The 11,729-nt window shown below is 23.7% G+C and overlaps 2 protein-coding genes across 2 annotated transcripts; one reads left to right on the top strand and one right to left on the bottom strand. All coding sequences in view use genetic code 6, as the record gives it.

The window, feature by feature from the left end:
- Positions 1-47: 47 nt before the first annotated feature.
- On the bottom strand, positions 48-5,910 carry TTHERM_00842470 (endo-1,4-beta-xylanase xylA, putative; the record flags this gene model as incomplete). The annotated part of the gene is made up of 2 exons (XM_001027263.2): positions 48-4,183; positions 4,236-5,910. The coding sequence occupies 2 exons, from the start codon at positions 5,908-5,910 to the stop codon at positions 48-50; spliced, it is 5,811 nt and encodes a 1,936-aa protein (XP_001027263.2).
- Positions 5,911-8,379: 2,469 nt separating this feature from the next.
- Positions 8,380-11,053, top strand: TTHERM_00842480 (amine-terminal domain cyclin; the record flags this gene model as incomplete). The annotated part of the gene is made up of 4 exons (XM_001027264.3): positions 8,380-8,640; positions 8,781-9,101; positions 9,308-10,033; positions 10,241-11,053. 4 exons carry the CDS (start codon positions 8,380-8,382, stop codon positions 11,051-11,053), a joined length of 2,121 nt encoding a protein of 706 aa, XP_001027264.2.
- Positions 11,054-11,729: the final 676 nt, after the last annotated feature.

Raw genomic sequence — 11,729 nt, forward strand, 5'->3', positions numbered from 1 at the left:
TACTTAATAAATTTTATATAATAGGCATTATCAATAATTTTTAAGATTCACTTGAATGGGGTACTTCTTACTTCGAATTGCTCTTCATCCAAGTTATCATCTTCATCACTTAGTACAGAGTCTTCAGTGAATTTGTGTGCCCTAAAATGAGGGGAGCTTTTAATTAGTTCTGAATACTTGTTAAAATTGATTCTTTTTTGAGAAATCTAATTGTTTATGTGATCGTTGATCTAAGCTTCTATATTTGTGCTTACACACCCATAATTATCAAGAAACCTTGAAAATGTTGAGTCTTTATCTTAATTTACTATTAGCTCTTCCTTATTAGAGTTAGGGGATACTTCAACTGTATTATTAATTTATGTTTAAATGACATACTATTCTTCTTTAGAAGGATAATTATTATTTGATAACTCTTAATGCTACTGTTCAAATTATTATTGACTAAAAGATGCTACAGTATTTACATAGTTTTCAGATTCTTTTTAGGAGTTTTAAATAAAATTTACTTCTTGATCTATAATTTCATTCTATTTAATATGAGGACTTATAATAGATATTTGTATAATATCATTTTAAAGAACCTGCTCGTTTTGTTAGTTATTCATAGGAGTGAGTGATTGCTCAAGTTAATTCATATTTGTACAAAAGCTGCTAAAATTTTCATTATTTTTATTCAATACTAGATCTGAAAGATTTTATGCAATTTCTAAATGAATTTATTCTTAATTGCTAAAAACTAATTGAGATTCTTCAGTTTTAAAATTCTATTGTTGAGAGTCTAAATTATTCTCGTTGTTTTAACATTCTTAAGGATTTAACTTTTATTGGTTTGCTTAATGCGTCTCTTATTGATTTTCTTATGAAAGTGTTGGCTATGACTAATTTTTTTAAAGATTATTACTTTTTTTTTAGCAGTTTTAAGACAACCTGTTATAATTTTCATGAATTTTTTAAATTATTTCTGAGTATTTAAGAGGTCTTTTTGATGCGTTAGATCCTAAACCAGAGTCTGTATCTTCATCGCCAGAAATATCATGCAACTAATTTATGTCTAAGATAATGTCTTCTTTTTAATCATTCTATTCTTCTTAACTTTCTTGATGTTGTATAGTATAGTTAGCATCAGAAAAGGAATCTTTTGCTATATTTTATAATTACCTATATATTTTATCATCTTATGACTGTTGAATATTAATAGAAAATCCAAGCTATATTTCGTTCTTATTCATTTAAGGATAATTTAAAGTTGTAGATTATATAAACTGGATATTTTTATCTTCATTTGCTTCATTTTGATTATTATTAAACGAGGGCTTGTATTCGTTTAGTATAGCTTTTTTATCAAATTAATTTAAAGTATTTTAGTCATTCATAAGTTACTAATTAAATTGGTTAGTATTTTAGGAGTAATAGCTTGTTTAGTCGTTATTCTAAGAAAATGATTCTCTATTTATATAATTTTAAACAATACTTGTTTCTATTAAATCATCAGAAAGTTTTATATTTTAAGAAAAAGAACTTATCAAATTTTGTCTATTTAAGTGAGTTAAGTTTTAGTTTTCTTTTTAAATCTGTATTTATTAATCACTGTTTGAGATCAAATCAATCTGGTTTATAGATGTCTCTCTTTTATTTCCATCTTGATATAATTCCTGCTTCTATTCTTACTACGTCAATAAATTGCTTTGACACAAAGGCTAAAGAGTACAGAACTATCCATCTTTAGATAAAGCTTACTCTTCTTATTTATAGCTTTTTATTTTAAATAGATTATTTGAATTTTAAATACTTTAACTATTTGGGTTATTTATCATTTGATCATTTGTGCTTGCTAAACCTGCTGCAACAGATACAGAATAAGATAAATCAACTCCTTCACTTATGCTTTTATCTTTAGCTATCTAATCTGAGTATTAATCTCCATAACTATGTACCGCTTAATTCTAATTTTGTATAATACCATGATCATTCAATTAAAACTCTCCTGTCTGATTATTAGAAGAATAACTTTAATTACTTGATTATTTGAATTATGCTTTATTGATCAAATTTTCACTTAAATTTATCTCATCAATAAGTTAGTTGTTATTTTCAGCTCTTAATAATTTATTTTAAATTTAATCGTTTTATTATAATTTTAAGTATGTAATATCCTGCAACTCACATCTCTCTCTAATAATTTTATTTTATTCAAATTATTTTGTTTGATTTTGGTTTGAGCCCTTTGCTAAATTGTCTAAATTTTATTTTACTGCTAAAGAATTTACTTTTTTAGCATTTCTTGGTTCTTATGGTACAAGATGAGAAGAAACAAGATTTTATTCCATTTTGTATTATTCTATCATCCATTAATAATTATTTTTTATATCTTCAAATTTACTTGTTCCTTATTTTTTAAAATCTTCTTATTTGACTTATTTAAGATCTTAATTTTCTTATTAATCATTGTCTATATTTTAAATTTATTGAGTATTATTTTACTGATTTATTTGAGATTATATTTTTTTTTCATAGTCGCTTAGACATTTAATTTCATCTTATGCAAAGTCGTTTTTTTAATTTGCTATACTTATTTCATTGTTTTAATGTTAAATTTGTATGGGAGACTAAAATAAATTCTAAGGAACAATTCCAGATATTTTTGAAGATTATTGGCAAGGCGATAGTAATTCAATATCCTGTTTTGAATCTCTTCCAGGAGTCAAATTCATTTCATTTTGTTCTATACTCATAATCTATTCAATAATAGTTTTTTCACAGTCTTTCCATCTTTGAAATTATACAGAAGAGTAAGATGGAGCATTTTCCCTTGTTACATCAGGCTTGTATATTTACTCAAAATGGTTTTCTACTGAAGAATATGGATTTTAGATATATTGGTTTTCATACATGATTGGGTAGTTTTATATATTTTTTAAAGAATTATTCTTTTTTATTAGAGGTGAAGAAATTGAATTAGAAATAATAGGTTTGAATTGAGATTTATTACCAGAATTTTGTAAAGAAAAATTATTACTAATCTGCTGAAAATTTTAATTTTGTTAAGAAAAGCTAGATTAAATATTTTCATGGTTTTAAAATTAGTTTTAATTGTTGTTACCAAAATCGCTAGATTAAGGTAATTATTAACTTTCTTCTTGAACGTAGCTATTATCAATATTTTACTTTTTTAAAGGAGATGGATTATTAACTTATGCTGAAAAGAATTATTATTATTATGAGTTCTGCTTAATATTTAATGTTGGTTAATTTTATAATATAGTTTGATTAGACTAAGATGTAAAAACCTTGCTTGAAGTCATACTATTTGTCTATGATAAATTTCTTTTTTGGGTTTGATACTAGCTTTAATGAGACTAGTATGAAAGCATATTCTAATTGTTAACAAAATTGAATTAGTTTATATTTTGATTATTGCTCGATCTTGGGGAAATTACTAAGTTGTAGCTATTATTATTTGTACTTGCTGTTTAAGGAGTAGAAGTAGCTGAAGCATATGAAGAGTTACCAAACATAGTTGTTCTCTTTTCTTAAACTACTAATGCATCTTTAAGTCCTTGCTAAAACAAAGCTGAAGCTTACTTCTTTTCAGCTAATTAATAAGTCTTAGAAAGACATAAAATCTAATTTGGTAGCTCATTTATAGTGTAAGTATTTTTGGAAAGGTTTTAGTGATAAATTTAAATGATGTTATTGAACGGTTACTCCTCCATAAATTCTACAATTTGAATGCGGTTCTTTTTTACATCAAGCTCTGTAGATTGTATTTCATGATAAATTCGTTAAAGCTGATGTTCCTTTTCAGCAAACAAGCTTAAAGTTTTTACTTGAGCGTTTCGCAATTTTTCAATAGATTCATTTAATTCTTGCTAAATAAATTACATTAAGTTTTATGCATTTTATTATAATTTGAGTTCTTAATTCTCATAGAATTTAGTAACTTCTTTTTTTCTTTGCGCAAGCTGATTCAAGCACGCTGCTGCTCGAGTATTGCTTAGATTTAGTTCCTAAGAAAAATTTTCTAAAATTTAAATTTTCCTCTATCTTGATTATTCATAATTGCTTTAATCTGAAAATTAAGGTAAAAACTGACTTTAAGAATCTTCATCAACTATTTATTCCTATTGCATTATCATCTACCTATTATCATCTTCCTTCTATAAGCTATTGTTATGATTAACTAAATTTTATTTTTTTAAATTATAACTTTTTATATTACTTAAAAATATTACTTGGATTAACTTGACTAATTGTAGCTATATCAGAATCCTTTTAATTACTGTCGCTCTATTCTTCTTATCCTTCTGAATCTTAGATGTTTTTTGATTGCTAATTGTTTTCTGAATCATTAAATACTATAATTGCCCTATTAATATCTTGCTATTAGATATTAAATAAATCTTAGTCAGATGGACGTTAGCTTTCTCCTTCAAAAGTAAGCTTCGGACCTAAATCTTGCCATTTTTAATCATCTTAGTTTTCTGAGTCATGAAAATTCCAAACTTACATTCTATTTTAATCTTACTTTGATTGTAATTAGATTTATTGATTTTAACTAAAAAGATTTTAATTGCATCCATTTATTAATTAATGGTTAATTATGCTATCACTTAATATTCCATTATGATTCTAAATTTATTATTTAATTTGTACTTATTGATTTTTCTAACTCAGTTAATCAATTGCGATTTGATTAAGTTAAAGATTTCTCTAGCTATTATCTAAAGCATCATTTTAATAGCAATCAACACCCCCTAAAGTAGGTAAAAATATATTTTCCTTTTAATTTGAGCTATGCTTATTTGGCGACTCCTTCCTATCAAATTGAAAGTTTGGAGGAAACTCTAGTTATGATATCTGCTTGTTGCTGTGCTATTTTTAATCTATCCTTGAGAAGTTTTCAAGTTATACATTTTTAAGTATGTGTGCAGATGAATCTTAGTCGTCATGAATTAATTATATTTCTTCTTATTAATTTTTCTACTAGTAATTAGATTGTTGGTTCTTTAATTATGATTGAGGTGTTTTTATATTAGGAATACAATCCATTTTCTATCCTTGTTCCATCAACTTTATGGCACATTTAGAACAATAATATTTTGTATATTCTCCAGTATTATGAGTTATTTTGCTTTGGTATTTTGCGTTTTTCATTTAGCATAGAGAACATTTAAAATTAATAAGTTCCTTCTATTAATTTTTCTGTTCATGAGAATGATTTTTAAGAGATTCATTGACAGTGTTCTTGTAGTTAAAAAATAATCTTTTTGGAGTATTTTAACTATTTTAATCATAATTATTGACAAGCAATCTTTAGGAAAGAGCTTTTTGAGTTGAGTCTTAATCATTTAAATAAGGCTTTTTTTAACTAATTCTGATCTCTTGTTAAATATTTGAAAGATGATTATTAATGCTAACAAAACTGTTATCTTCAAGCATATTAGTTGTATTTAAAATCGTATTACTAACATTATTATTCTACTATTGATTCTAAGGATAATGAATTGTTTTACTTACATTTCTAATCTATTGTTATTGTAAATGAGGAAGGGGAGACAATGATGAATTGTTTCCAATTAAATTTTTCAAGGGTGTTAATGGCGTATAATTATATCTTGGAGTAGTTTAAGAGGGAGACTTATCTTTAATTTGTTGCTAGCCTTTTTGGATGCTTGATGTAGTTGAGTTTATTGTCTAATTACAAGATAAATTTGAATTTGGTTTAGTATTATTTTAAATATGAGATATTAACTAATTTTAAGTTCCTAAAATATTTTATTTATTAGTCTTGGATATTTATATAAGATTGGATTTTTTATTTTTAGGATCTTTATCATTTCTTTGTTATATTTTTTGTATAATTTTAGAATACTATTGAGATATTTTCATAGTTTCAAAGCAATTCATTTTAAAAAAATTTTGCAATCAATTGTTTTTACTTCTAATTTCACTTGAATAATAAGATAGATATCTAATTTTTTATATAGTAAATTAACATTTGGATTGAATTAATGCATTTTTTTTGTAAATCAATATAATTTGTTAAGCATAAAACCAATCCTTTAACAGTTCATTCATTAATTTCAAAATTTTGTTTTGTTTTTTCATTTCTTTTTAAATTTTTAAGAAATCGAAGTGAGTATTTTTTACATCTTTCATTAATCTATCTATATAGTACGAATAGCTCTTAAACTAATAAAGATAAATTTGATTTAAGAGTAGAATTTTTGCTTTAATTTAAATGCAAATTTAATGAGTTTTAACTTAAATATTGTAATATTTTAAAATGTGTTTAAATCTGTTAAAAATAGATTCTATAATTCAATTTGTTTTGATCATAAATAAATTTTTGTTTGAATTGATTTCTATAGTATAAATTATATTCATTAAAATTAATAAAGTATTAATTTATTAATTATTTTCTATTTAGAAATTAGCCTAACTAAGGTCAAACTGTCAATTTAATAGAAATAAATAATTATTTGAATTTAATTTTTTGTCTAAGCGCTGATTTAAATGTCTAATTTCTGATAAATTTGAAAGACTATAAAAATAATAAATAATTTAAATGTAATATTATTTAAATAAATTAAAATGAATTTCGATTCAATTACTTATTATGTTTTATTTAAATTGTTTTTTATTTCATTTGATAAAGATAATCAAGTAAGTAACAGTAATTTTTAAAATAACACCAATTATGTAAAAGATATATGATCATTTTTTCTGGTAGTATATCAAAAAAATTTTATTTATTACCTTTTAAAAATATTTAATTTTATATAAAATACTATTTTATTTATATTTTGTTTAAGCAGTATTAAAAATATCTTGATATATATGATTTAATACCTAATTATAATATTTTATATTTCAGTTTATGTATAATCTTTTTTCAAACGACTCCCCATTTAATTTGTTTGCAATTTAAGTAAATTCAAAAAGAGATTCGTTAAAAATATCAGCCATCTAAAAAAATTTGAACAGATTTCATAAAAAGAATTAAATCAAATTGTAAGATAGTAAAATGGAACTAAATTTGATGGATTAAAATAAAATATATTTAAAGGAGTAAAATATTTAATACCATCTCTGGATTATCACTTGAACTGAAAAAATTCTTAGATATTTAACAAATGCTTATTTTAGCCATTTTTAAAGTGATATGAATTGAGAGTACTTTTAAAAAAATTCAAATGTACAAAAGTATTTATATATTTTAACGATAAAAATGGAAATTAATTTAGCAGAAATATGTGATTTAAATTAAGGGAAGTGAGATAATTAATTTAAATCGCCCTTGTATTTATTTGAATATTTATTTAGACTTTACATTCAAATATTAATTAATATTCTGATTGATTTTTTATTTTATGGGGAATATCTAAGTATTTTGATATATTTCCAAAATTGCACCTAATTATTTTTGAATAATAAAGATTTTCTTAAATTAAAAGTATTCATTAATTTGAATAATAGTAAGTTACAATACCCATGAATAATTTATCAAAAAGAGTGCGTGAGTGTGATTGATGCTTAAAATAAAGAAAGCTTAATTCAAGTATTTAAATTATTTAACAATTATAGTATCTAAAAATTTATTGAGAAATTCAAAAAATTGCAAATATGAAAATTGTGCTTATAGTAAGAAATTCAAAAATTATGTGATTAATAAAAGAGTTGATTTTTATTTTTGAAAAATAAAGCAACAATTTTCAATATTTAGAAATATATTTTTTGAAGTTTGAATGCTGCTAGAAAAATATTAAGAATTCGTTATTTAATATTTGAATATTTGGTCAATTAGATAATATTCAAATTCAGGTCATTAACAGAAAACAATTTTTTTTCATAAAAAAATGCATTTAAATTTAGAAAATGTTTGTTGGAATTGTTATTGGTGGCAATTTGAACGATAATTAAAATTAAATGTAAAGGTGTTTACAAGCATATGTACATGTATTTAATAATTATCATTTGAATGAATATCTACTAACTTTATCTTTTTAAAGTCTTCTTTTAATTTGATTTTTTGATCAGCAAACAATCAATAAATAAATAAATCAAACAATAAATAAATAAATACAAATAGTGTTTCAAACTATAATAACTAATGCATATATATATATGTATATATTTCAATTTGTTTATTTGGAAATAAAGCAAAAAATCGGTTGAAAAATGCTGTGTTTTTAATTAAATATTGTTAAAAAAGATTCAATTCAAAAAAAATAATGAAAAATAAATGAGAAAATGCGATATAAATGAATAATTAAATTTAACAGTTGATTTTAATTGCTCATTCATATCCCGTTTGTTTGATTTTTTGTTTGTTTTATCTTTTGATTTGAGTAAAAATTTCAAATTTATATTTTTATGATAATGGGTATTTATTTGTTAAACAAAAAAAATTAAAAAAAGAATAAGAAAGCCTAATATCAATTATCAAATCAAATAAAAAACAGTGAAAAAAAAAGTAATAATAATTAAACATACAAAATAATTACAATTAAAAAAACCCTTGCATAATACAAAGCAATCCTTTCAAAAGGAAATAACCGTATTTAGCACTCCATCTTATCATCTAAAGCTTCCTTCTTTTACTCAATGAGTTTCTAATACAGAAAGACTAAATAAGTAATTTATATTTTCCATTCACGTTGCCGTCCTTTTCTCGCTGCGCCAGTTGCTTTAACATGCGCAGGAGGGCAATAAATTAGTTCACAACTTACCACTTTTCTTTCTTTTAAATATTAAATTAATTTTAATAAAAATAGCAACCATCATCATCTTTAGAAAGCTAAGGAAAGCACACTTATTTAGCTCATGGCAACAACAATTATTATAATAAAGAAAATATTTCCTACTAAACTTCCTAGCAATATAACTTATATCCCCTCAATAACTTCTATTAGCCACTTTAACAACATTAACCTTTGCAACAATAGCAAATATTATAGCAATTACCAATCAGCAAAACTTCAAACAACAATTCTAACAATATATACCCTAACACTAGACGTTTCGGTCGTGACCTTTCTAATATTCAATAAGGCTAGGGAGCTAATATTTAACAGCATCAGTAAATTCTCAATAAAGTAATACATTAAAATATTTTGCTCTTATTTAGAGATTCATTCTTTCGTTGCCTTTCATTTATAAAAATATTTCTTATTAATTTAATTTGAATATTTGATTTCAAGTCAATTCTACTTTATCTATCAATCTATCTATTTACTTATAAATATATATATCTTTTCTTTATAAATACTTTGCTAATAAAAATTCTCCTTTAAAATTTTAGAAAAACAATAACAACAATAACGGATCCTTGACAAACTCAAGATGCACAAGCAGAGAATTGTCAGTTAATAATCGCAGATAAACTAGTTTTGTAACATAACAACAAGGAAATAATAAATTAAATAGTAGTGTTAATATGGTTTTAGAAAAAAGTGCTGGTACATCAAACAACAGTCGCTATAGAGGTGTTGTTCCTGCTGCTCGCCTAAATTAAGTTAACAATCCCAACAGTGGTCTTAAGATGGATGTTGAAAATTAAAGTAGCAACAATGTTTCTGTTTAAAATTTTTTTACTGAAAACAGCTTCTATTTCCCTATTCCTTCATCTACTCAAGCTAACTAATAAGTTTAAGGTTAATCTATACACACCACAATAAATACAAGCATAGGATAAAGTTTAATTAATTATAATTCTTAAACATCTGCCTCTCTATCTCAAGCTCCTTAAACAGACTATACAACTGAATACTTTAATTTTTTATAACAAATGGAGAATGGTCATTCCCAATAAAGTAATAACATACATGACCAACATAGCTAACAATAATAAATTCAACACTAAGCTAATTCACAATAAAATTATTACAGCCAATAAAAATATACAAGTAGAAGAAACTATCCTGATAGCAGATCTTCTATGGAGCTTATCGATTATAAATACATTAATAAGCCTGAGTATGTTCCTTAATATGCAAAAGAAATATTTGAATATTTAAGATCTAATGAGGTAATATTTTAAGTTCATTTTGTCTTTTATTGATTTTAGTGAACCTAAAGTATTTTTTAATCTTTATTGTAATAGCTTTTTATAATTCAATTACAATTAAAGATTAAAAACGACTGGGAAAACAATCAATCAATGAATTTAAAGATTGTTTATTAATTTAGATAAATTATTTTTATTAAATCTAATTTTAATGTTTTGTATTAATAGGATAAACATATCTGCAAAACTTAATACTTTGAATAAGGTTGCTAGCCTGATTTAAATAGTAGAATGAGGACTATTCTAATTGACTGGCTTATAGATGTTCACCTAAAATTTGACTTACTTCCTGAAACACTTTTCTTGACAGTAAACTTGATAGATAGGTATTTAGAGAAAGGACCAAAAGTTGATAAATCTAAATTTTAACTAGTTGGTATTGCTGCTCTCTTTATTGCTTGCAAATACGAAGAAATTTATCCACCTGAAGTAAAAGATTTCACTCATGTTTGTGATGACGCTTACACAAAACAAGAGCTCTTCGAATATGAAGGTCTCATTCTTCAGGTACTTAACTTCAATATCACTACTCCTAGTGCTTTTAGATTTTTAGAGAGGTATGCTCGTATTGCTGAATTCGATTAAAAATAATTTTTGACTGCATTATACTTCCTAGAAATGGCTTTAGTTGATTACTAAGGAACTAAGTATACTCCTAGCCAACTTGCATGTGGATCTATTTTGATTTCAAGCATAATTTACAACAAATAAGAAAGATGGAGCGAGGCTTTAATTCGTAACACTAAATACGAATAGCAATAACTTATTCCTGTTGTTGAAGAGTTATGTGAGATTCATCGTAAGGCTGAACTTAGAGAAAAGTAAACTAAAGACAAAGATAAATAATTAAACGCAGTAAAAAGAAAATTTGCTCAACAGCGTTTTGAATCCGTCTATGCATATGTTGCTCTATTTTTCTAAAATACAAATAAAGCTGCCCAAACATATTAATAAAATAGTAACAATTTGATTAGCAACTGAAATTAACCTTAAATTTCATGATTAAATTATCTCAACTGTAAATTCATATAAGAGTCAATTATAGTTTCAATTAATATTTAATTTAAAACCCTAATAATCTAATAATAAACAAATAAACAGATTAAAAAATAAATATGTATCTATCATCAACGAGAGAAACCTGTTCAATATAAAAATTATAATAATTATCTTAATAAAATCAATCAATCAATCTCTTTCTTATCTTAAATTAATTACTTTAGAATTATAGTTATCTTTATACCTAAATACTTACTTAACCAAAGTGTTAAAAAATTCAGAATTTTTCTGTATACACACATTAATTCATTCATTCATCCATAAATAAATTCATCCATCCATCCATCAATCAATCTATTAATAATTATTTTTCACCTTAATAATTGTTAGATAGTATTTAATAATTAATTACTATTTTATTAATCACCAACCAATTTTTTATTAATTTAAAGATGATTTGAAAGCAAATATTTAGCTATAAAAATGTTATTACAAGTGCCTTAAATTTCAAATAAATAAAAATATCAATATATATTGAAAATTTATTTGATTTATTGATTCGGTGCTGTAATTTCTAAATAAATTAATTTATAAATAAATAAATTCCATATTTTAAATAATAAATAGCCTTTGAAAGAATATCATTTTAGTATATTTC

This window comes from Tetrahymena thermophila (genome assembly GCF_000189635.1).
Source record: "Tetrahymena thermophila SB210 genomic scaffold scf_8253894, whole genome shotgun sequence".
In the NCBI taxonomy this organism is placed as follows: Eukaryota; Ciliophora; class Oligohymenophorea; order Hymenostomatida; family Tetrahymenidae; genus Tetrahymena; species Tetrahymena thermophila.